Source organism: Kogia breviceps, chromosome 7, assembly GCF_026419965.1.
Source record: "Kogia breviceps isolate mKogBre1 chromosome 7, mKogBre1 haplotype 1, whole genome shotgun sequence".
NCBI classification, from domain to species: domain Eukaryota; kingdom Metazoa; phylum Chordata; class Mammalia; order Artiodactyla; family Physeteridae; genus Kogia; species Kogia breviceps.
In genome coordinates this window covers 38,935,523-38,962,591 of record NC_081316.1, presented here as the reverse complement: position 1 = coordinate 38,962,591, position 27,069 = coordinate 38,935,523, and the positions used below count along the sequence as shown (strand labels likewise).

Sequence of the window (27,069 nt, the reverse complement as noted above, 5' to 3'; positions counted from 1 at the left end):
TGTAAGGAGGAGGGTACTATTATTCTCATTTTACAGACAAAAAAAGTGAGGCACAGAGCACTTAAGTAACGCTGCGAGTCAAGGAACTGGTTTGACATAGGCAGTCTGGATCCAAATTTGTGACTTAGCTACTATTCTCTATTACTTCCTGATAAAAAGAAGCTACCATTACTAACATATATGCAACAGGTTCTATATTGGTTTTCTGGAATCTTATCTAATCTTCACCAACAACTCTGAGGTATGGCTCGGAGACAGATGCCATTATTTGGCAGACTTAAGCTTCGAAACCAGCCTTGAGGCTCCAAAAGCTCCTCTAACCCTCGAGCCACTAATATCTTTGAAGCTGAGTTTTCCTATCTTTAAAATGAGGGTTGTGGAGTAGATGTCTCAGTTCTATGAGAAGGGTGTGAAGAAAAGACAGATGTCCGCAGATGGGTGTGAGACAAGGTGAAATAAAAGCAATCAAGCCATAGTAGCCCTGGGCCCAGCAAAACGGGGGTGGGTGAGGTTACAAATATGAGTAAGATTCCCGCCACGGAGGAGGCCCGGGGTGTTAGACCCAAGGGAGGCCTGTGGGCGAAAACGAGCCTAACAGCCTGTCTCTGACCAGTCCGGGAGCTGCCGGCGCGGACCAGCGGCCGAAGGGGAGGAGATACCTGGGTTTTTGTCGGCGTCCCGGGTAAGCACCTCACCCACCCAAATCCTGCTCCACAGGGCTCTCCATGAAAGCCAGAGAAGGAAGAGGCGCGGCTTCTCAGCCCGCGCCGCAGAGCGCCACGTCCCTCTTGGCTCACCCTCCCCGGGGCTCCTACGCGTTAGCTCTCCACACAGCCCGCCTCCAAGCCCTCCGGCGTGGCTGGTCTCCGCCCTTGCCAATCGGCGCCTTCCACTCTCCAGGTAGGACCAATTAGCGGCTGCTGGGGCCCGGGGCAGTCGCCATGGCAGCAAGGAGGCGGGAGCGCGCGGTGGGTAGAAATACAGAGCAGAGGCGCTGGCTGGGGGCTGGAGAGGTAGGTCTGTGCGCTGCAAGCGTTCGGCAGGCGGAGCTTCGCGTGTAGAGACGCGGCTTCGTAAGGCCGGCGGTCTCGAGGTGGGTGAGGATCTGCACCGCGCGGGAGGCTGGGGTGGGTCCTGCGATAAAGCTCAGGTCTTCGCCTACCCTGCCCCGGCAGTAAGGATGTTGGGAGCTCCATGGTTGGGCGGGCACGGTGGAGAGTGGCTTCCAGCTCGAGCTTGAGACGCGGGGTCTCTTTCTCCGTTCCACTAGCTGCCGGGCACCCATGCTTTCTTTGCGGTCGATGAAAGTGGCAGGCTCTTGGCGAGGAGCAGGCGGGGGGTGAGTGCAGGACCAAGTCCCAGGCTGGGCTCCAGCCCGGCCTTGGCAGGTTGATGGGCAAGGGAGGTGCCCCTTGGTGAGACTGATGCTCACCACCGGCTGAGGCGCCGAGCTAAGATAGGCCGGTGAATCCTGCTTTTCTGCGGGTTCTGTTCAGCCGGCAACCGCTGACATTAGGGGAGGAGAAAGTTGGTGCCAGGTGTGGTATTGTTTTCCCTAAGTGACAAATCATTAGGTGTGAGATGATGGTACAGGATTTGAGAAAGATGGTACTTCCTTGTTGCACCTGCTAAATAGTGACTGAGTGAGTAAATGTGGTTATTGTTGTGTTTGGTGCTGGCAGTGGTCTTGGATGGCAATTATTTTATAATGTCAAGAAAGAAAATATGAACATAAACCATTGAACCATTACTCTCAATTCTGGGAGACAGAACCTCTTGAAAATCTCAAAGTGTCCACTAAACTCCTAAATTGCATAATGTCCATTTACACAATTGAATAAGAAAGTGCTGCCGTCTAAGCTTTTTATTAAGGCTGTTAAATTCATGAGTGATTATGAGCACCAAACTATATGTTACCTGGGTTAAAAAAGGGGGGGAGGAGGGAGAAGGGAGGTTAAATGCAATTATATCTGATAGTCGATGTTGTCTGAAGGAGATTGTGGACTTTGCTTATAAGAACTGAAAGAATTGATGAGATATTTGCTTTAAGGAATTCATTAAAAGTAGTACGACTAGTGGTATAATAGATTTGGATCCGTTAACTTATAGCTTCTTTTACAGCCTACTTAAATTACTTGTTTCTTAAGACCTTCCCTGGTAAATTCTGTTGAATAGTGTCAGCCAATATCCAGATTCTTGCATCTTGTTCCTCATGGATATTGCCTCAGGACTCATTCTGATTTAAGCCGAGTTAGTTCTTGTTTTACAAAACTTGAAAACCAAGTTCAACAAATGTTGAACAAACAGATGTTTCAACAATTCTTCCTCAGTTAGTAGAGTCAAAATTTTAAGAAAAAACATGGAAATTAGAATTAGAAATGAAATCTCAAATAATATCCCTCTTGTTATTAGGGTAAACATAGGAACTTCTGTTTCTCATCTTGGTCTTTAAATTCTCCATGATCTGGTCCAGCTTTTCAAGATAAGTGAAAAATTCATTTGTCTCCTTGTGGTTACCTATGTTGTTCTCCTTCTATTCTAGTTTTACCCATTTTGCAAGGGTGAAGTCCATGTTGTGTTTACCTTTCTCTGATCTCCCGACGTACTTATTGTTCATACCACACATTCTGTATATACCCTTTCAGTATGCTTTTTTTTAAAAAAAATTAATTCATTTATTTTTGGCTGTGTTGGGTCTCCGTTTCTGTGCGAGGGCTTTCTCTAGTTGAAGAAAGCGGGGGCCACTCTTCATCGCGGTGCGCGGGCCTAACTATCGCGGCCTCTCTTGTTGCGGGGCACAGGCTCCAGACGCTCAGGCTCAGTAGTTGTGGCTCACGGGCCTAGTTGCTCCGCGGCATGTGGGATCTTCCCAGACCAGGGCTCGAACCCGTGTCCCCTGCATTGGCAGGCAGATTCTCAACCACTGCGCCACCAGGGAAGCCCTCAGTATGCTTTTTGCCAAGTTGGTTTGTGCTCTGTAAATACCAGTTAAAATGAAATGCACAATTAAGGCAATAAGGGTACCTTTCAAAACACTAGTTACTGATTATGAGCACTAATATAGAGTATCAGTAACATGATCAATACCAGTGTCTTTTTATTTTGGGATATGTTATGTATCTCTATAGACATACCGAACTAATTTTGTGTCATTTAGAATAATATTTAAATTGCTTTCCACTTTCTAAAGGACCCTTTAGATGACTGAAGTGTGCAAAATACCCTTTTAAGTATTGGGTAGATGGAGGAATCAAGTGTAGAATTTCAAAATGTACTAAAAATAATTCTTAAAGTCAATAATCTTTTAAGTATTGTAATTGAGTTGACTATATTTGGCATGATAGATGATTAACTTTTTCTAAATAATTGAAAGTCTAGAAAGGGGAAATTGTTATTTTTATGTTTAATACATGCAATTAGTTTATAGACTTTAAAAAACAGGCTCCTAACAATTTAAAATAATTTATTCAAGGAAAAATGTTGTTTAATGTTTAATGATTTTCAATCTAAAATTTTTAAAAACCACCACAATATGGTAAAAAGTACATTTAATTAGAATTAAATGGCCAGATTCCAATCCTGGTTCTGCCAAATGATCTTGGCCAACTCAGTTAACTTCCCTGTGCCTTATAACCTTTTAATAAAAGTAGGGTCTGAACCGAACAACCTCTAAGATCATTTCTGGTCCCAGCATTCTTTGATTTTAAAAATTTAAAGCAGCCTAATGGAAAATGAGATAGCAGTTGCATGCTTTTATTTTTGGCAGAGTTTTTTGTTTGTTTTTTCTTTGTTTTTTTTGGCAGAGCTTCTTGACATACTGTATTTTAGTTATTGAAGTACAGTATGTGTAAATAATGAAGACATTGTAATTTTAATAAATTTAAAAGTTTTACTGTTGCTCATATGTTTATTGAGTATACATATGAGCAACAGTATCTGCTTTTCAGAAGCTTATCATCAAGAATACTGTAGGGGAGGGCTTCCCTGATGGCGCAGTGGTTGAGTCCACCTGCCGATGCAGGGGACACGGGTTTGTGCCCCGGTCCAGGAAGATCCCACATGCTGCGGAGTGGTTGGGCCCTTGAGCCATGGCCGCTGAGCCTGCGTGTCCGGAGCCTGTGCTCCCAACGGGAGCGGCCACAACAGTGAGAGGGCCGCGTACCACAAAAAAAAAAAAAAAAAAAAAAAAAAAAAAGAATACTGTAGGGGAGAGGGAAAGATAAATTAGGAGTGTGAGATTAACATATACACATTACTATATATAAAATAAACACAACAAGGACCTACTGTATAGCATAGGAAACTATATTCAATATCTTGTAATAATCTATAGTGGAAAAGAATCTGAAAAAGAATAAATATAAATATATATAACTGAATCACTTTGCTGTATACCTGCAAGTAACACAACATTGTAAATTAACTATACTTAAATTAAAAGAATGGTTAATTTTTTAAAAAATACTGAAACTGTCTTTTAAGGTTGGAAAAAAAGGCAATATACTGGTTTTCTTGATTGGTGTCCTTTTCTACAGATATGAGCAGCAGAGACACTAAGATCTATGCTGATATCTTGATACAGGGAAGGGTTGGAGTCCAGCTCAGCTGGTCATACATCTGATGTTTTATTTTTTTTAATTTTAGAAAGTTTCTTTTTTTCATATATATATTTTAATTTTATTTAGTTATTTATTTTGGCTGCGTTGGGTCTTCACTGCTGCTCGTGGGCTTTTCTCTAGTTGTGATGAGCAGGGGCTACTCTTCGTTGTGGTGCGCGGGCTTCTCATTGCGGTGGCTTCTCTTGTTGCGGAGCACAGGCTCTAGACGCGCGGGCTTCAGTAGTTGTGGCATGCTGTGCTCAGTAGTTGTGGCTCGTGGGCTCTAGAGTGTAGGCTTATAGTTGTGGCACATGGGCTTAGTTGCTGCATGGCATGTGGGATCTTCCTGGACTACGGCTCGATTTTATGTCCGCTGCACTGGCAGGCAGATTCTTAACCACCGCACCACCAGGGAAGACCAGAAGCTCTGTTTTAATTCCAGGGAGGAAGAGATTGTGTTCTTTTTTGTTGGATGTATTCTTTTCATTGGCCTACAGCTGCATCAGGACTTTGGCTATGGCAATGCTCAGAGGAGAGCTCTAACATGGCCTTTCAAAAAATGACATTTAAGGTTGTATGTCAAACTGGTTTATTGCTTTTTAAGTTCAATGACTTTGGGTGTTTACAGCACAGATTTAAATTATTTAAATATATAGATATTAAACTTTCAAGACAGGAAGGGCATTACTGTTTATGGAGCATTTACTATTGCCAGTATTGTGCTAGTTACATTGTATTCATTCTTATTTTCATCCAGTCAAAAACTTATGGAGAAGTATTAGTTCAATTTTATAGATAGGAAAATCGAGACTCAGAGAATCAAATAGCTTGCCAGTAAATGGGAGTGTTTAGGATTAAATCTGTTTATTTTTGACCATGCTGTGTTAATAAAAGTCATGTGCCTTTCCGACATATTACATGCATATGATTACTCTCCTGCTTAGATAATTTTATGTTAAATATAGTACCATGAAAAGAAATAAATGTGTTCTTAAAACTTGAAGATATTTTATTTCCTTATTTTCTTTACATACTCCTTAGAAATAATTATGTTCACTGGTGAGTTTGCATATGAGCTAACTGCCTTGTATTTTACAGTTAGGTAGTGGATTTCAAAAAAGACTTTGAGATGTTTTGCTTTATTACTGATCACTATGTCTGAGGCTGGGTCCAAGGTTAATTTTTAAAAGTGGTGGTAAGAGTAAAAAAAGATTCCAGATAAAGATTTTAAGAAAAATTCCAGTTAAGGATTTAATGGGGAAACTTACCCTATATATTGAAGTCTCATTGCAGAGGAAAATAAGCTTTTAATTTGAACTTTTCTTAGTTATTTAAAAGAGGAGCAATATGGTAAAACCTGGGTACAATAAATGAGTATCTTTGCTTATTCTAGTCTTTGATTCTGTTTAGTTAATATATTTCTTTCCCATCCCCCACTGGCATATGATACAGTCTCATTCCACTTTACAGAAATTTGGCACCTTTTCTTATCACAGGATTTGACAAATGTTTACACTGTCATGTGCCATTACCACTGTAATAAGGCTAAATTTATGTTTATTTTTATTTTATTTTATTTTATTTTACATTTATTTAGAACCTGTTAAGAGTCAGTTCTTAGCGTAAAAGCATTGAGCCAGGAGCCAGACCTACCTCTTCACTAACTGATCTTGCACAAGTCATCTTACCTCTCTGGATCTCAGTTGCCTGATCTGTAAAAAGGAGATAAAAATTCTTTACCTGTTTGAAGGTAAGTGATCAGTTAAGAAAGAAAAAATGAAAGCAGACTTAGTGGTGGCTTCAACATGAAATATTTATTTTCTCATGTAAAGTAATTCTTGAAGTAAGCAGCCTAGGATAAGTGTAGTAGCTTCATAAAGTCACCAGGGACCTAAACTTTTTCCAGTTCTTTGATCTGCTATTCCTAAGATGTGACCCTGGTCCTCGTAGTCCAAAATAGCTGCCAGAGCTCTAACTGTCAAAGCAAAGTTCCAGGCAGCAAGGCAAAGACAAAGAAGGATGCATCCTCTCCCTTTAAGGAGATTATCCTGAACTAAAGCTCAGGCTACCAGGGAAGCAGGGAAATCTAGCTGGATACATGGCTGCCCTGAATAAAATTGGGCTTTTGTTATTGAAGAGGAAGGGAAGATTTGGATATTGGCTGGGAAATAGAACTATTTGCCACAATATGGATCTTTTTCTCCTTCATCTCTGATATCTGTAAGCTGTGATAACCACTCAAAAAAGCTTCAGAAATTTGCCATGGCAGAGCTCTAAGTCTGACCATTGTCTCTAGAAGGAAATAACTTTCATCTAATACATTGTTTTTCTTTTGTTATGTTTATCCCATGATTCATTATAGAAGGCTTTCTGTCTTGATTGGGTATTTGTTCTGGTTATTTAAAAAAAATTACCCATAAATGTTCAATAGTAGATGTTGGTTGTATAGCTAACATTTATTGAGCCACTTGCTTCATGCAAAGTACTAAAAAGACAGAGATAAGTTATCCTAAGAGTATCACATAATAAGTCATCAGGAAGTAAATTTATGTTGAAAAGTGTAATCCACCTTAAGATACATTTAAATTCAATGTTGTCACACAATGAACATTTTTACCTTTCTTCTTGTTTAAAAGTTGTGGTTTTTTTTAAATAACTTAACTGTTAACCGTCTTGAAATTTCCTCTTACTTAACTACTAGCCCTTGCTTAACTTACTTAGGTATACCAATATTTTATTTCCTTCCAGACTTTTTTTGGTAAATATTATGTAAATATACCCTATACTTGTCACATGGAATGATTCAATTGCCATTATATCTGGAAAGAAAGTGAATTGAAATAAAGTTTTGAGAAAAGGAAACTGAAATTTAGGAAATGGAAATTGGATGGGGGAAGAACCTAAAGATTCAGTCAATCTTTTAGGGCTATTAGAAGGCATATAAGCAGCAAATTAAGACATTTAGCATTGTAAGTCACCTGACTGAAAATGTCTTATTTGCTGAATGCTATTTTAATGCCTTAAAATTTTTTCAGTTAACAGAAAGGATCATGCTATATGTTGTTTTGTAAGCAGCTTTTTTCAAATTGCAATTGTTTACTTAATAGGCTGCCTTCCACACTAGATTGAAAACTCTGTGAGGGTAGGGACCATGTCTATCTCACTTACCTTTGTATCCAGCATAATGGCTGGAATATAATGAGTACTTAGTAAATATTTGTTAAATTAATAAATAACATACAACAGATTAAAGAAAACATACTTCAATTCAGTCTTAAATTTAAAAGGAATAGGAGTAAAAGAGGAGGGTTGAGGGAGGGAGAAAGAGATGGATGAGGGAGGAAGAAGAGAAACAAAAGGAAAGCGAGACAAACTAGTTTCAGTTTTTTGTACTCTTCACACTTCTCACCCATGACCATGCTTTTTAATCACTTCCAGGGTTTTTCTCCCTACAAACAAGCAAAACAGGAAACTTGAGAAACACACACACACATACACACCCCAAGTAAACTAAATCTGGATAATTATTGCTACGAATCAGTAGTTGAGAAATGTGCCTCTGTTTATGAATGGGAATTTTGATTTGGTGGAGACGGGGAAGGAGAGTTAAACTTACTTTTAGGACTTGGACATTTAGGGAAATTATTTTGTATCTACTGCATGTTAGGAGAGGCTTAAGAACTCTGCTTTTTTTTTTTTAAAATTTTGCCTGTGCTGGGTCTTCATTGTGGAGCACAGGCTCCGGACGCGCAGGCTCAGCGGCCATGGCTCACAGGCCTAACCGCTCCGCAGCATGTGGGATCTTCCTGGACCGGGGCAGGAACCCGTGTCCCCTGCATTGGCAGGTGGACTCGCAACCACTGCACCTCCAGGGAAGCCCCCGAAAGTGCTTTTTAAGATTCATTTAAACATACACATTTTTCTCACATCACTTTTGCAGATACATAAAGAAATTACAAGTTAAATAAATTGGTTAAGGTATTCCTAAGACTTTTTCACATTCATAGTCTGAGTCTTTTGAAATGCTTTCTTGATTCAGAATTGTGAATGTTTGTGTTTTCCCACACGACATTGTTCTCTCTACTATGAAGAGTGAGGGTAATTTTATTCTGGGAATTTCTTTAAGACCATTTGCCTGGAATTTTCTTCCAAGCCTCTGACATTCATTTTGCAAGCTTTGATGCCAGTGCTTTCCTAAAGATGATACTCATTTTGCAAGCTTTGGTGCTAGTGCTTTTCAAAAGATGACAATGGAAAGTTGTCAGATTCATCATCTTTCCTCAGCCTCTCCTTCAGTGGTTTATTGACTAAAATGTTGAGGGGTTATAGTTTGTCTAGACATGGCATCAGGAATAACATCAAGTTGTGATACCTTTCCAGCAACCTATTCTTTAAATATGCAGGTATGCAGCCTCAGAATGCATCAAGAACTAAACTCATACCCTTGGCAGACCACAAAAGGCTCTTGGACATTCAAACCAGATTTAGCTAGCCTTCCTTTAACTCAGCCATAATCCCTCTTTTACATATACAGTAACGTTTTTGGGAAATGCTTTTGTAGTTTAAAATTTAATATGGCAGCAACTTTTGGCCATAGGTGCTTATGCTAATGTGTCAGTGATATGCTATTCCCTATGTAACCCAATCTCAGGATATCAATCTCTTTAGTACCTTTAGCATTAGTGTACCATTTTGAGGCCTGTAAAGAACATCAGGATTTTTTCAGCATTTCCTATTGACTAAATTCAGCTTTGTTTCTTCGTCAGATTACATGGAAATTATGCAGCTTCTGTTCAGTCTTGGTAGGAAGTCTCTGACAAATTAACATTTGCCTTAACGATTCATGAATCCATCAAATCAGCCTCATGTTCTGTAATTTTTTTTATGATTATTGGAGGCATTGTCAGTTTCTACTGCCTTCATTTGCATTGTTTGGCTGCTTATAGATAATCTTGTTGCATCTCAAAATGTAAGGCAGCTTTGTCTATTTGTTGGTATCTTCCTGTCTAAAGTCAGGTGAAGCACTTACATGTTCCTTTACAAGAAAACGTCAAGTTGCTGTTATTCCTTTAACATCAAATATTTGCTTCACTAATATCAGCTGCTTCATTTCTATGTTTACAAAATACTGTTTTGTTTTGGCTGTGAGGCTTGTGGTATCTCATTCCCCGACCAGGGATTGAACCTGGGCTATGGCATTGAAAGCCCAGAATCCTAACCACTAGGCCACCAAGGAATTCCCCAGAATAGCTTTTCATTTCAATGCCAAATCATAATTTAATCCTTTTGAAGATATTTTTTTTTTTTTAAACTTTTTTTTTTTTTTTTTTGCGGTATGCGGGCCTCTCACTGTTGTGGCCCCTCCCGTTGCGGAGCACAGGCTCCGGACGCGCAGGCGCAGCGGCCACGGCTCACGGGCCCAGCCGCTCCGCGGCACGTGGGATCCTCCCGGACCGGGGCACGAACCCGCGTCCCCTGCATCGGCAGGCGGACTCTCAACCACTGCGCCACCAGGGAAGCCCTGAAGATATTTTAAATGGCAATTAAATTCAATTTGTGAAGTACCCAAAATGCAAAAACTCAGTCTGAAGTGATGGCAGTAGGAATAGCTATAATAAAGTTCATGCATGTGCAGGCAGTAAAGATAATGTTGCTATTGCCACTTAGTCAACCACATTTCAATATTCCATTAACTGAAAAACACTCTGATTTCTGAGATGTTAAACTGAGGAATTAAGTACAATGTCAGTAATTTGATTAAATATAAACAGAGAAAATACTCTAGTTGGAAAGATTAGTAGGCTGAATTTTAAAAACTGTGTGAACTGCTATGTTTAAAATGGATAACCAACAAGGAACTACTGTATAGCACAGGGAGCTCTGCTCAATGTTATGTGGCAGCCTGGATGGGAAGGGAGTTGTGGGAGAATGGATATTCATGCGTATGTATGGCTAGGTCCCTTTGCTGTGCACCTGAAACTATCACAACATTGTTAATCGGCTATACTCCAATATAAAATAAAAATTAAAAAAATAAAATAAAAATATGAGCCAGGAAGATTTCATCCTTACCAAGTATACTTCAAAATAACCAAAAAAACCCAAAATATGACTTATTTTTTATATGTAACTGGGCTTTATCATACAAATAAAAGAAAATTTATTAGAGAATGTAAAAAATAAAATAAAGTAAGTGTGTGTGTTTGTGTGTATCTACACACTAATCAAAAGAGAACTGGTTTACCTATATTACTGTCAGAATAGACCTTAAGGTAAATTGGGGTATAAAGGTCACTCAAATGTGAAAAAGATTAAATCCACCAGAAACCTAGAAAATCTTAAATTTGTGTACATTTTATAACATAGCCTCAAAATATTTAAATGAAAATGGACAGAATTATAAGGAAAAACTAGATAAATCCAAAATTGTAAGATTTTCACTTTTCTAGTATGATAGGACAAGCAGACAAAAATCATTAAGAATGTAAAAATTGGATAATTATGGAAGCTTATAGAGCATGGCCAGTTCTAAAACCTCTATACTTTTGTAGGTAAATGATATTTGTAAATTGTATTTGTTCCTTTTTTAATGTTCACATTTTATTTTATAAGCCTAGATTTTTTTGCTCTATTTTTCATTACTTTAAAAAAAGTTGAAATATGATTCACATATCATAAAATTCACTCTTTTTAAAGTGTACAGTGTCTCACACTCTGTATCGAAAGTGTGAAACATTCCTGGCTTTACTTCATTCTTATTTTATCTAGATAGGAACTTTCTTTGGTAGTTGATTTTTGTATTCTTTGTATCCCAGCACCCAGATCTTCTATTTGATCTACCAAGGTAATTTTCAGCTGGTTGAATAAGCAGTGTTTGGTTTAAAGACATTTATAAATCATATAATTTAATTTCTTACAATTGGTATGAGTACAAACAATTTTAGTAGTATTTCTGATAATGTAACAGAAAAGATCTACACATTATTCAAAAGAATAAACTGATAATAGAATCTAAGAGCTTAAAGAATACTGAGGTCTAGTTAAAGTCTCTTTAAAATAATTCATTATTTTAAAAAAATGAGGAAACAAGCAGGGAAAGTTAATTGACTGACCTATGATCACATAGCAAGTGAATGGTACAGCTGGAATTAGAATATAGACCTAAATTTAGTTTTGCCTTACCCTTCTTAGATGTAACACCTGATTTTCGTTTCCTTGAGGATCCAAATTTACTTTTCAGATACGCATTCTCTTTGTCTTTCATAGTAGAAGAGGTTTGTGAATAACAGAGCTAAGGAGAGGCAGTATGTCCTCAAATGTTAGCATGCCTCAGAATCACCTATAGGGCTTGTTAAAACAGATTTTGCCCCCCCTCTTCTCTTCCTCACACCCCTCAAAGGTTCTTTGATTTAGAAGATCTGAAGTAAGCCCTGATAATTTGCATTTCTAACAAATTCCCAGGTGGTGCTGATGCTGCTGGTTCAGGGACCACACTTTGAGAACCAGTGCTTAAAAGCAGACATACTCTTTGAAGTCAGTCACTCCCAGGTCCAAACTCTGGATCTACAATTTACTGCTGTGTGACCCAAATCAAGTTTTTTAACTGATATGTTTCAGATTCCTATACTATAAAATGGGAATAATAATATTTATTTCACAGGGCCATTATAAGAAATAGGTTAATATAATAAAAAAGTTTGGCATACTGCTTGCTACATAGTAGACACTCAATAGATAGTTTCTATTGTTATTATTTTTTGTTTGTTTGTTTGTTTTTTTGCCGTACGCGGGCCTCTCACTGTTGTGGCCTCTCCCGTTGCGGAGCACAGGCTCAGCGGCCATGGCTCACGGGCCCAGCTGCTTCGTGGCATGTGGGATCTTCCCAGACCGGGGCACAAACCCGCGTCCCCTGCATCGGCAGGCAGACTCTCAACCACTGCACCACCAGGGAAGTCCTCTATTGTTATTTATAATAAGCCTGAGACCCAGTGAAATGTTTATGAACCATAAATTCAGTCAGTGTTTTAGAGTAGATGCCCAGAGACTTTCTGTCACTTTGAGATGCTGTCAAGACACAGACACATAGACACATTGATATATATATAAACACATTCTTGCTTGACTCTCTTCGTATTTATGGTAGACTTGAAAGAAGAGTGAGAGAGCAGAAGTGACAAATTGATAAAGAGATTCCACTTCCAAGGTTGGATTTATCTATAGTTTATTACTCTCCGCTTCTATTGTGTATTGAAGTAAAGGTGGACACTATTAAAAAAAAGAGCATATTTCAAGGTATGTGACATAGCTGCCAATTGCTAAGACAGAACTGCTTATTAATGTGTATGTGTGTTGTATGGTGGGAAAAGGAGAGCCTAAGGGACATCGGAGATGACATAGGTGGAGGGGAGAAGTCTGTATGAAAGATTCTTTTAATGTATTTTTAAAAAATTTTATTTTATTTTTGGCTATGTTGTGTCTTCATTGCTGCACAAGGGCTTTCTCTAGTGGCGGCGAGCAGGGGCTACTCTTCGTAGTGGTGCACAGCCTTCTCATTGTGGTGGCTTCTCTTGTTGCTCTAGGCCTGCTGGCTTCAGTAGTTGCGGCACACAGGCTCAGTAGTTGTGTCCCGCGGGCTCTAGAGCACAGGCTCAGTAGTTGTGGCGCACAGGCTCAGCTGCTCCGCGGCATGTGGGATCTTCCCAGATCAGGGATTGAACCTGTGTCCCCTGCATTGGCAGGCAGATTCTTAACCACTGCGCCACCAGGGAAATCCCGAAAGATTGTTTTGAACTCTGGATTGACCACATCAAGGGATAGTCACAGTTCCTGATGGGGTCTGCAAAATGAAGTTATGGAGGTATATCCCTGAGCTGACTTTCTCTGTGTACATATAGAGAGACTATTCAAACCATTTTAGCAATTATTCATTTTCTAACTGTACAGGTACCATGTTAGGGGCTGTGGAGACTTAATTAAGCTCCAGAAGTGTGTGTAGAAGACATCAAAATTGACTTGAGCAGTTAAGTCATAACTTAGGCCTTTCAACCATGATTACACTTAAAACTTTTACGTTGTTTAATGGTCATTTGGTCACCCTGTTTACAGTGGCATATGGGACTTGCAAAGGTAAACAAAAGTTTCAATTCAGAGTTTTTAAAATAACAACTAACTTAATATTTTTAAATTAATTTTTTAAAAGGTAAAAGGTATAGCTAATAAATACTTGCAAGGTGCTCAACATCATTACCCAGTGAAATGCAAATCAAAATCATAGTGAAATACCGCTTCACACCCAGTAGAGTGGCTATAATAAAAAAGATAGACAATAGCACATGTTGGCTAGGATGTGGAAAAATTAGAATCCTCATATATTGCTGGTGGTAGTGGAAAATGTTGCAGCTGCTATGGCAAACAGTTTGGCAGTTCCTTAAAAAATTAGACATGGAGTTATGGAATTGACCTAGTAATTCTACTCCTAGGTATACAACCTGAAGAATTCAAAATATGCTAACACAATAACCTGAACACAAATGTTCATAGTAGCATTACTCATACTAGCCAAAAAAGTAGAAATAACACAAATGTCCATCAACTGATGAATTGATAAACAAAATGTGGAATATCCATACAATGGCAAATCTATTCAGCTGTAAAAAAGAATGAAGTGCTGGGACTTCCCTGGTGGTACAGTGATTAAGAATCTGCCTGCCAATGCAGGGACACGAGTTCGATCCCTGGTCCAGGAAGGTCCCACATGCCTCAGAGCAACTAAGCCCGCGTGCCACAACTACTGAGGCCGTGCTCTAGAGCCTGCGAGCCACAACTACTGAAGCTTGCACACCCTAGGGCCCGTGTGCCGCAACTACTGAGCCCGCATGCTACAATTACTGAAGCCTGCTTGCCTAGAGCTGGTGCTCCACAACAAGAGAACCCACTGCAATGATAAGCTTGCACACCCCAATGAAGAGTAGCCCTCACTCCCCGCAACTAGAGAAAAAGCCTGCGCGCAGCAACAAAACCCAATGCAGCCAAAAAAAAAAGAATGAAGTGCTGATTCATGTTACAACATGGTTATACCTTGAAAACCGTGCTAAATGAAAAAAGCCAGATACAAAAGGCCACATGTTATATGATTTCATTTATATGAAATGTCCAGAATAGGCAAATCTATATAGACTGTGAAAGTAGATTAATGGTTGCAAGAGACCAAGAGAATAGGGGGAGTCGGGAGTGACTAATAATGGGTATGGGGTTTCTTTTTAGAGAGATGAAAATGTTCTAAAATTGGATAATGGTGATAATTGCACAGCCTTGTGAATATACTAAAAACCACTGAATTGTACAATTGAAAAGGGTAAGTTTTATAGCATGTAAATTGTATCTCAAAAGAGCAAAATCAAAACATGTACCTACGGTGGGCATGAAGCATGAATGAGAAGTAAACTTTGCTGTCATAAAAAATAATTGTGGGGTCTTCCCTTGTGGCGCAGTGGTTGAGAGTCCGCCTGCCGATGCAGGGGACACGGGTTCCTGCCCCGGTCCGGGAAGATCCCACATGCCGCGGAGCGGCTAGGCCTGTGAGCCATGGCCGCTGAGCCTTCGCGTCCGGAGCCTGTGCTCCGCAACGGGAGAGGCCACAACAGTGAGAGGCCCGCGCACTGCAAAAAAAAAAAAAAAATTGTGGGAAAAGGAGGTAATTCATGGTTAGGGAAATATTCTGTGGAAAAACAAACTATCCTATTAGAGATTCATAATGCAGAGTAGCCGATCTGAAGTTCTGAAAGTCTTATGAAGATGGAAACTTATTTAGCTTCATTGAGCCAGTATCTCCCAAACACTTCATTATAAAAAACATTTATTCACGACAATCATGTTGAACTAGTGTCCTAAAGAAGATTGAATCTTGGTCTTGAGAATACATATATAGGGGGATCACCTGGATTGTTTGTTAAAACAGATGCTGGGTCCCCACCCCAGAGATTCTGATTTCAGAGGTCTTGGAGGCAGGCTGAGAATTTGCATTTCTGACAAGCTCCCAGATGATTTTATCCTTTAGGTTTGAGAACTAAACTTTGAGTAGCATCTTTATAGAATAGTCAAATCCTGTACCTTAAATGGGTGAAGTTTATGGCATGTGAATTATATCTCATAAAGATGCTAAAAAATTTGATATACTAGAAATAGCACTAAAATGTGGGTTCTAGTGATTTTGTTAATGCAAGACAATGCTCTGTGAGTGACTTGTTTCCATTAAAAATTTCTTCATCTATAAAATGAGTCACTGTTCTATGTACTACGTAGGGTTGTGGTGAAAATGAGGCAATGTACTCTTCCAAATTGTGTTCTGTAGATAAAAACATGTTACTTAAAAAAAAAAAAATCCATGGCCAGCTAAGTTTGGAAGTCTCTAAATTAATAATGCACATTCCAGATTGATGGTCAGACCATTATTTTTGACTTGGATCCTAATATCACTCTCTCTATATAAAATCAATTAAGTATGAGCTTTTTATTCATTCTAATTCTTGTAGTAGATCCTCTGGAGCTACAAAGATCCTTATGAAGTAAAAACTGTATAAGCAAGGTTTGAATAATATTGCGGGACCAGCAATAGTTGTTCCTCTTTTGCTTCAATGCTGTTACATCCTGCTTGATATTTTATTGACCTATTTACCTGAAAAATTATTGGCCAAACAGAATTTTAACATAAGACTATTGGCTATGATAAAATAATGTCTAGGAAGGTTAAGAGAATACTTGTAGCCAGTTATTTGTCTCTTTTAATCAATTTATGTTCATAGAGCAACTTATTTTCAAAATTCGATTGAAGCTAATTTAAATATTATATCCAGAAATAATTTTGGCTCTTTAGTATTTTAATAGAGAAAAAAATAAATAGTTTTCCCTTCTCCCTTTTTTAAAAACAAATATTTATTATATTTATTTGGTTGTGCCAGGTCTTAGTTGTGGCAGGCGGGCTCCTTAGTTGCAGCTTGCCAGCTCCTTAGTTGCGGCATGTGGACTCCTTAGTTGCAGCATGCGAACTTTTAGTTGCAGCATGCATGTGGGATCTAGTTCCTTGATCAGGGATCAAACCTGGGCCCCCTGCACTGGGAGCGTGGAGTCTTAACCACTGTGCCACCAGGGACGTCCCCCTTCTCCCTTTCTTAAACTTGGACTATTTATTTAAAAAAAAATTGAGTCCCTCATTACTGTCTTTCTTTGAAGCTTTTATAATTAACCAAATGTTTTCTTATATAAGCTATTTAAACTTTAAAATTTTGTTTACTTGTCATTTTAATTTTAGCTGAAAAGCATTTCTTTCCTGATTTTCTTTAGTGATCTATTTTAAGCATTTTTGATGTAATAATCTATTTTTAACCCCTTTCCTAGAATTCTTTTGTTGAATTAAACTTTCTGAAATTAAATATATTATTAATGTGGCATTGGGAATGCATGTATATATAGTTTGAAAACATCTTTTCAGGACCTTAATATAATTGTACCTTTATTTCAGATGAAGTGGAGGACCATCCTACTACAATATTGTTTTCTCTTGGTTACATGTATACTTACTGCCCTTGAAGCTGTGCCTATAGACATAGACAAGACAAAAGTAGAAAATGCTCAACCTGTGGACAGTGCAAAGATAGAACCACCAGTAAGTGAATGCTAAAGATAACCTTGTGGGAAGAATTTTAACTAAAATATTCCTAAGAATTTATTACTTATAAAATTGGACATTTAGGAACTATTTCTGAAATAGTAGTAAAAAGAGTATTGGATAAGCATGTTCTTTAATATCAGACAAAGTTTTTTTAATGTAGTTATATTAGATATATATATCTAATTAGTATATTAGATAGTGTATAGAAGAATTAATCATAATACATTTCCAATGTAGAGATAACCAACCAGGCAAACGTATTATATTCAGAGAAGAGACAGATAACAATGAGGAGAGACAGGTGACAAGGGGGTAAAACCAATTAGTATATTGGTTAAGTATTCATTGTCTAAGCCATATAGAAAATCTACCTTTATGTAAGAGTAAAACATGACATTGGTTCTGATACAACTCTCTTCATTTGAGAAATACAGCTTTTAACTTTGACTGCCCAAACTATCAAAGTAGGTATGTCTCAATGCCATTTTGCTAGATGGTGTTTTTTTTGTTTTTTTTTTTTTAGGATTGAAATCTTTAGATACAGGAAAGGAAAAACTTTCAGAAGAGTTATTGTTTGTTTCTTAATTTGAAGGATACTGGACTTTATTATGATGAATACCTCAAGCAAGTGATTGATGTGCTGGAAACAGATAATCATTTCAGAGAAAAGCTCCAGAAAGCAGACATAGAGGAAATAAAGGTAAATGTAATTAAAGAATTATTTAACAAACACTTGAGCATGCCAGACACTGAGCTAAGTATTGGGATTACAAAGATAAGACTCGGGACTTCCCTGGTGGCACAGTGGTTAAGAAGCCACCTGCCAGTGCAGGGGACACGGGTTTGAGCCCTGGTCTGGGAAGATCCCACATGCCACGGAGCAACTAAGCCCGTTTGCCACAACTACTGAGCCTGTGCTCTAGAGCCCGTGAGCCACAACTACTGAGCCCGCATGCCACAACTACTGAAGGCCATGCACCTAGAGCCCATCCTCCACAGCAAGAGAAGCCACTGCAATGAGAAGCCCGCGCACCGCAAGGAAGAGTAGCCTCCGCTTGCTGCAACTAGAGAAAGCCCGTGCGTAGCAAGGAAGACCCAACACAACCAAAAATAAAAAAATAAATAATTAAAACAAACAAACAAAAAACAAAGATTCATTCTTAGCCCTTTAAGAACCCTCAAGGGAGACTAATATCCACAAAAAGATTACTAAGATAAATATACGCTGAGTGTATAATACATTTTGGAGATACAGAGGATGGACACCTAATTCAGTAGGAAGCAGTGGGGGAAGGTGGGAAGTCTTTCTTCCTGGTAGAGATTATGCCTGTGCTTAAATATGTGGCTGAAAAAAGGAGAAAGACTGGGAGACATGCTAGGCCAAGGTGCAAGGGAACAGAGATAGGAATATATTGGAACCTGGAAGGAGTAACTGTTGCTGGAACCTGGCCTGGGAAGTGGAGGCCATGACTGGCCAAAAGATGAGATTGGAAAGAGTCATGGGATAGATGACAGAGGGCCTTGTACATCATGGTAAGGGGCTTGAATCATGATGTGAGGACAGCAGGAAGCTATTCAAAGGTTTAGCACAGGTATAGTTCTGGTGTTTTAATCAGGTCCAGATTAATAGAAGATGTAATGGGCCATATCTTATCTCAATAGGGGAGGTTTAATTATTTGCCTCTGTCCTAAGAACCCTATTTATTTGACATTATCCTAGCCCTAGACATCTCCTTAGTACTCACAATAAAGAAAAAGGTTGTAAAAACCGAGATCTGACATGAGAGATTCTTTTAAAGTCCACCCTTGAAGGGTAATGAATCCACTTAGTTGGGTTTATCTTAGAGTCAGCAGTAAAAGAAAATTTCCAATGATTTAATTTTAAACTTTCAGTTATATCTCTCAAGATAGTTTTACTGGTTTGCTTATGTTATTTTTGTTTATCTGTTTTTAACTTTCCTAAAAAGTTATCTTACCTGGAACTTTGTTTGAAGGAAACTTTCTGAATCAAACATCCTTATTTTAGTCTCTGTCCCTGGTCTGGGCCCCTGTGAAAGTCTGACCTGCATTAGGTTGTGGCCACTATCAGAGCCTATGTGTGGCTTTTATTTATTTTATTTTATTATTTTAAAAATAAATTTATTTATTTATTATTTATCTTCGTTGCGATGTGTGGGCTTTACATTGCGGTGGCTTCTCTTGCTGCAGAGCACGGGCTCTAGGCGCTCAGCCTTCAGTAGTTGTGGCACTCAGGCTCAATAGTTGTGGCTCATGGGCTCTAGAGCGCAGGCTCAGTAGCTGTGGTGCACAGCCTTAGTTGCTCCGTGGCATGTGGGATCTTCCCGGACCAGGGCTCAAACCCCTGTCCCCTGCATTGGCAGGTGAATTCTTAACCACTGCACCACCGGGGAAATCCCTGTGTGTGGCTTTTAGTTCACAGCTGTCCTCTTGGAGGCTGTGAATTTTTCTGGGAGAATGGTAACAGCCCTTTGCCAATAATTCCCTTGTATTATCTTTATTTTATTTTATTTTATTATTTTGAGTTATCTTTTTTTAATTGAAGTATATTTGACATGCAGTATTATATTAGTTTCATATGTACAACATAGTGATTTGACGTTTGTATACATTGTGAAATGATCACCACAATAAGTCTAGTAACCATCTGTCACCATACAAAGTTAATACAATATTATTGACTTCATTCCTCATGCTGTACATTATATCCCCATGACTTATTTATTTTATACCTGGAAGTTTGTACCTCTTGATCCCCTTCACCCATTTCACTCCTCCCCCAACCTCCTTCCACTCTGGCAACCACCAATTTGTTCTCTGTATCTGTGAGTCTTTTTTGTTTGCTTTAGTTGGTTGGTTTGTTCTGCTTTTTTTTTTTTTTTTTTAATTAATTAATTAATTTATTTATTTATTTTTGGCTGTGTTGGGTCTTCGTTTCTGTGCGAGGGCTTTCTCTAGTTGTGGCGAGTGGGGGCCACTCTTCATCGCAGTGCGTGGGCCTCTCACTGTCGCGGCCTCTCTTGTTGCGGAGCACAGGCTCCAGACGTGCAGGCTCAGTAGTTGTGGCTCACAGGCCAGTTGCTCCGCGTCATGTGGGATCTTCCCAGACCAGGGCTCAAACCCGTGTCCCCTGCATTGGCAGGCAGATTCTCAACCACTGCGCTACCAGGGAAGCCCTGTTCTGTTTTTTTAGATTCCACATATGTCATACAGTATTTGTCTTTCTCTGTCTGACTTATTTCACTTAGCATAATATCTACAGTCCCCTGAATTGTTTTGAGAATAATCTCGTGTTTCCTTGAAAAATTCATTTGAGCTGTGGAACTAATTTCCTGGGATATGATATTTAATGTAGAACTTTCAATGTTTCTTATTTACTTCAGTTAAGACTAAGAGTGTTATTTGGGAGCTAACAGACAATGTGGGTAATGGGAGTTACTATACAGAGATAATCAGGGAAAAGAAAACAACAAGCTTGCCTTCTTTGGTATAGGAGAATACTTTTTTAACTGTCTTCCTTTCAGTCAATTCCTATTCCCTATGGGGTTGCGTGGGGGGAGACAAAATGAAGTAAGTTCAACAGTTGTTTAATGAAAAAGAAATTGAGTAAAAATAGACAATAAAAATCAAGCCAACAGAATCATTACAAACAGCTGAGCAAAGACTCCTGTCTCAGGAAAAACTGGAAAAAAAAGTTAGAAGTTGTCCTTTGTTGTCAGCTAAGCTTTTTGAAAGGAGAATCATACTATGTTTCTTCACTTACCAAACATTGCTAACTGGGAAGATTATGGCTTCTCCCACACCACTTCCCTGAATGTACTTTTGTGAAGGATGTCAGTTGACTTCCTTATTTTTTTTTTTAATTAAAAAATATATATATATATATATTTATTTTTTTGACTGCACCAGGTCTTAGTTGCGGCAAGTGGGATCTTTAATTGCGACATGCGGGATCTTTAGTTGCAGCATGCAGGATCTTTAGTTGTAGTATGCAGTACCTAGTTCCCTGACCAGGGATTAAACCCGGGTCCCATGCACTGAGAGCATGGAGTCTTAACCACTGGACCACTAGGGAAGTACCTGTCAGTGATTTCTTAATTGCCAGATCTAGTGAGCACCTTTTATTCCTCTTCTTACTGGACTCCTTTATTTTATCTCAGTGGTTCTCAGATTTTAAATTGTTAAAACAGATTTCTGGGCACCACCTCCTGACTTTCTGATTCAGTAAGTCTAGGGCCTCCATATCTAAAGTTCCCAGGTGATGCTGATGCTTCTACTTTGGGGCCACACTTGAGAACTATTGTTTTATCTAATAATAATGACCATTCTCTCCTTGAAATGTACTACTGTTTTTGCTTCTGTAACAGCATATTCTCTTAGCTCTCCTTCTCCCTCTCTGAACATTCTTTCTTGGTCTTGCTTGAGCATTTCTCTTCCTTCCCTTCCTCCCCCTTGACTCAGTTCTGAAGGGTCTGTGTGCCTGATTGCTAGTTAGACTTGCAGTTTCTGATTGAAAATGCATTTTTAAACAAGAGAAGGTAAACCACTAGCTATTTTGTCTCTTAAATTTTGGAACATGTATAGAATTACTCATCTATGAAAAAAAGTAATCAAAGAAGACAACCTAAAAAAGATGAATTTTGAAAAGCTATTTATATATGAAATGACTAAAGCTTAAGGAGGCCACATTACTTTAAAAAAACTTTATTGAAATATAATTCACATACCATAAAATTTGCCCCTTTAATGTATACAATTCAGTGGTTTTATTATATTTACAGAGTCATGTAACCATCACCACTATCTAATTTTAGAACAATTTTATTGCCCCCCAGAAGGAACCCTGTACCCATTAAGCAATCACTCCCCCTTTTCTTTCTCTCCTCAGCCCCTGGCAACCATTAATCTACTTTCTGTATCTGTGGATTTGCCTATTCTGGACATTTCATATAAATGGAATCATACAAAATTTGGCCTTTTGTGCCTGGCTTCTTTGACTTCGCATAATGTTTTCAATGTTCATCACGTTGTAGCATGTATCGGTGTATTCATTCCTTTTAATGGCTGAATAATATTCCACCGTATGGATATTCCATATTTTATCAATTCATCAGTTGATGGACATTTGCGTTATTTCTACTTTTTTGGCTCGTATGAATAATGCTGCTATGAACGTTCATATTTAAAACTTTATGTGAGGACTTCCCTGGTGGCTCAGTGGTTAAGAATTCTCCTGCTGGGCTTCCCTGGTGGCGCAGTGGTTGAGAATTTGCCTGCCAATGCAGCGGACATGGGTTCGAGCCCTTGTCTGGGAAGATCCCACATGCCGCGGAGCAACTGGGCCCATGAGCCACAACTACTGAGCCTGCGTGTCTGGAGCCTGTGCTCCGCAACAAGAGAGGCCGCAATATTGAGAGGCCCACGGACCACGATGAAGAGTGGTCTCCACTTGCCACAACTAGAAAAAGCCCTCGCACAGAAACAAAGACCCAACATAGCAAAAACAATAAAATAAAATAAATAAACTCCTACCCCCAACATCTAAAAAAAAAAAAAGAATTCTCCTGCTAATGCAGGGGACACGGGTTCGAGCCCTGATCCGGGAAGATCCCACATGCTGCGGAGCACCTAAGCCAGTGAGCCACAACTACTGAGCCTGGTTGCCACAACTACTGAAGCCCATGTGCCTAGAGCCCATGCTCCACAACAAGAGAAGCCACTGCAATGAGAAGCTTGCGCACTGCAACAAAGAGTAGCCCCCGCTCACCGCAACTAGAGAAAGCTCAAGTGCAGCAAAGAAGACCCAATGCAGCCAAAAAGAAAATATAAATAAATAAATAAATAAATTTTTTTTAAAAGGCTTCATGTGAACATATGTTTCAACTCTTTAGGTATATACCTAGGAATGGAATTGCGGGGTCATGTGGTATCTGTGGGTTTAACTTTCTGAGGAACTGTCAAAATTGTTTTCCAAAATGGCTGCACCATTTTACAATTTAAGTGACTTTTTGAGTTTCTTCTTTGTGCTTTAATTATGCTTTTCTAAATTATATGGTTTTTAGACATCTTGATTTTAGAGTTACAAACTGAATATCTTCTGAAAGAAATGCTGTTTGTAATATCAAATTTATCTAAAATAGTCAAAAGTATTACTACTTTATTATAACTTTTTTTTTTTTTTTTTTTTTTTTTTTTGTGGTACGCGGGCCTCTCACTGCTGTGGCCTCTCCCGTTGCAGAGCACAGGCTCCGGACGCGCAGGCTCAGCGGCCACGGCTCACGGGCCCAGCCGCTCCGCGGCATGTGGGATCTTCCTGGATCAGGGCACGAACCTGTGTCCCCTGCATCGGCAGGCGGACTCTCAACCACTGCGCCACCAAGGAAGCCCTATTATAACTATTTTTAATATATTGTGTCTTATCTAAAAATGCAATAGAATAGATAAAATTAATTTATTATTTTTGTTAACAGAGTGGGAGGCTAAGCAAAGAACTGGATTTAGTAAGTCACCATGTGAGGACAAAACTTGATGAACTGAAAAGGCAAGAAGTGGCAAGGTTAAGAATGTTGATTAAAGCTAAATTGGATTCCCTTCAAGGTAAGTGCTAAAGAAAAGGCAGGAAAATTCCAATATTTGGTTGTTAAGGTCAGTTTACAGACCATGTTCCTATAGTCAAAATTTAATGTTAGTATTGATTTGACTTCTCTTATTTTAAAAAAAAATTTATTTATTTATTATTTATTTAGGCTGTGCCGGGTCTTAGTTGCGGCACTCGGGATCTTCATTGTGGCATGCAGACTTCTTAGTTGCAGCATGTATGTGGGATCTAGTTCCCTGACCAGGGATCAAACCCTGGCCCCCTGCATTGGGAGCATGGAGTCTTACCCATTGGACCACCAGGGAAGTCCCACCTTCTCTTAATTTTTAAAGTTTAAGTTTTTGAATAGGTTATATATTCACATCAGTCAAAAATCAAAATGATTAGCCTTAAATAATTATATCAGTAAAAAGGAAGAATGAAAAATAATGAATTAAGCCACTGATTTAAAAGAGGAAAAATAACGTCAAAGGAAACCAAAAGAAAGTAGACAGAGAAAATCTAATTAGAACAATTTCCATAGATGAAATAGAACAATTGTCAGAGCTAGCTCCACAGAAACACCAGGTTCAGATAGTGCCAAAGGAAATTCCACCAAACCATTAAAGATCACATTGTCAGTGCTATTTAAAGTATTCCAGAGCATAGATTAAGAAGGAAACTTCCACACTTTTATTATGTGTTGATGCCAAAACAAAAATTATTGAACGTTAAAAGAATATTCCATCATAGCAAGTGGATTTATTTCAGGATTGTGAGATTAACTTAATTTTAGGAAATCTAATACTATAAATTATGATATGAATAGATATAAGAAGAAAGAAATTTTTGGTGTGACAAAAGAAATTGTAAAGTCAAAGGACAAATAATGAATCGGAATAAATCTTTGAAATTTGTATTTTTTTTTTTTAATTAAGACAATTTTTTTAGTGCAATATAAGGTTCACAGCAAGATTGAGGGTAAGGTACAGAGATTTCCCATACACCCCTGTCCCCAAACGTTCATAGCCTCCCCCAATACCAACATCTGCCAACAGTGTTATACATTTGTTACAATTGATGAACCTACACTGACACATCATAATTACCCCAAATCCATAGTTTATATTAGAGTTCACTCTTGGTGTTGTACATTCTGTGGGTTTAGGCAAATTTATAATGACATGTATCAACTGTTATAGTATCATACAGAGTAGTTTCACTGCCCTAAAAATCCTCTGTGCTCTGCCTATTCATCTTTCTATATTCTTTTAATTTTAGACTATGAGAAGATTAAATAGCTATGAAGCAGAGTTTTTGAAATGTGAAGATATCTTAAAGAAAGTAATCTCATTGTTCATATGATCATCTCCATGTATTCAGAAAAGGCATTTGACAAAAATTAACACCCCTTCTTAATTTTAAAAAAGTAATAAAATAGTAATCAATAGATACTTCTGTAACATGATTAGATATGTCCAACTCAGCTATACATTGGGGAAACACTAATATATTTTCTCACTAAAATCAGAAACAAAACAATGATGCTCACTGTCACCACTACTAATTAATATTGTTTCGGAGGTTCTAGCCAAAGCAATTATACAAATGAAAAAATTGGAGGTAAAATAATTGGAAAGTAGGGGATAAAACCATCTCTGTTTGCAGGTAATATAATTATTCACTTGGAAAACCCAAAGAACTTGTCTGAAAAACTTAGTATATACAAAAGGAAAATTAAGCAAAGTAAACAATATACAGAAATCAGTGGTTTTCATATGTACAAACAACAGCCAGTTAGGAGATATAATGGAAGAAAAGACTCCATTTATGATACCAACAAAGATAAAACACCCAGAATAAACCTATTAAGAAATGTGCAAAACTTACAGATAAAAACTTTAAAATGCTCCTGAAGGACATGAAAGTAGACTTGAAAAAAGGGGAAGACATAACATCTTTTTGATACAAAGACTCAACATTATGAACATGTCAGTTCTTCTTAGGTTAATTTACAAATTTAACATGATCCAAATAAAAAGATGTACTTTTTTCCCCTGGTACTAGCCAAGTTAATTTTAAAGTTCATATGAGAAGAGAAATGAATGAGCAAGAAAAGCGATGTGCCTCTGAGGAAGAACAAAGAAGAAGGACTAGATATATTAGATATTAAAATATATCACTAAGCCTCAGACATGAGAACTCTATGGGTTTGTCATGTGAGTAGAAAGACCAGTGGAACAAAATAGAAATTCCAGTAATAAAATTAAATACATATGGAATTTAGTTTGAATTAAAGGTGGTGTCATTATTAGTGAGATAAAGATTTAAAAAAATAAGTAGTCTTAATAGAGTTGGATAGCCATTTGGAAAAAGGTACAGTTAGATTTATATATCATATACATCAGAATAAGTGCTTATATAAATCAAAGATTTAAGTGTAGAAAATAAAACCATAAAAGCAACAGTTGACAACATAAGTGAATTCCTTTATTGTCTTGGCCTTTCTAATTATGAATCAAAATCCAGGGCCAGCTTTGGCCAGTGGGAGACCCTTCAAGCTGGCTCCTCTGTCCTTGTAACGTGCCCCCATAGGTTGGTTATCTGGGTGGTTCATTGTCATCAATAAATATCTGAATACTTACTAAGGGTGGAATAGCAGTTCTTAAACTTCAGGTTGCATAAAAATCACCTTAGGGAGCTAGTTAAAAATGCAGATTACTGGATCTCACCTCCAGATACTCTGATTCTAGGGATGAGTAATCTGCATTTTATTTTTTTATTGTTTAAAAATATTTATTTATTTATTTATTTTGGCTGTGCCGGGTCTTAGTTGCGGCATGTGGGCTTCTTAGTTGCTGCATGCAAACTCTTAGTTGTAGCATACGTGCAGGATCTAGTTCCCCTACCGGGGATCAAACCTGGGCCCCTGCATTGGGAGCACGGAGTCTTACCCACTGGACCACCAGGGAAGTTCCTGCATTTTAAACATGTACCTCTGGTCAATGGGTCATATTGAAGAAATTGTGTAGAGCAGTAAACTCTCTGCTGGTGAATAGACTTAGAAAACAAGTACCATATACTCTATCCTGAAACTAAGGATATCAATGAGAGGTAAATTAACTCATACTATCCTACTTCAGCTGGTCAGACACACAAGGTAATTCCATCCTTGAAGCCAGGCCTAAGGTGGTTTGAGATTTTTTTGC

General features: G+C 38.4%; 1 protein-coding gene across 11 annotated transcripts in view; it reads left to right on the top strand.

Annotated features, from left to right (window-relative positions):
- Nucleotides 1-918: 918 nt before the first annotated feature.
- The window catches only part of NUCB2 (nucleobindin 2), a 43,866-nt gene continuing 17,715 nt past the window's right edge, over nucleotides 919-27,069 (top strand). For 2 of the 11 annotated variants that reach the window (XM_067038140.1, XM_067038134.1), the window contains exons 1-4: nucleotides 936-1,013; nucleotides 17,116-17,259; nucleotides 17,858-17,965; nucleotides 23,754-23,880. In XM_067038140.1, coding sequence (XP_066894241.1) covers nucleotides 942-1,013; nucleotides 17,116-17,259; nucleotides 17,858-17,965; nucleotides 23,754-23,880 — 451 coding nt within the window. In that variant the 5' untranslated portion in view covers nucleotides 936-941. Of the gene's footprint in view, nucleotides 1,094-1,173; nucleotides 1,340-6,195; nucleotides 6,349-12,741; nucleotides 12,891-14,861; nucleotides 14,953-17,115; nucleotides 17,260-17,857; nucleotides 17,966-23,753; nucleotides 23,881-27,069 lie in introns of those variants that run through there. The other 9 variants (XM_059069852.2, XM_067038135.1, XM_059069851.2 and 6 more) reach the window with 9 other exon arrangements.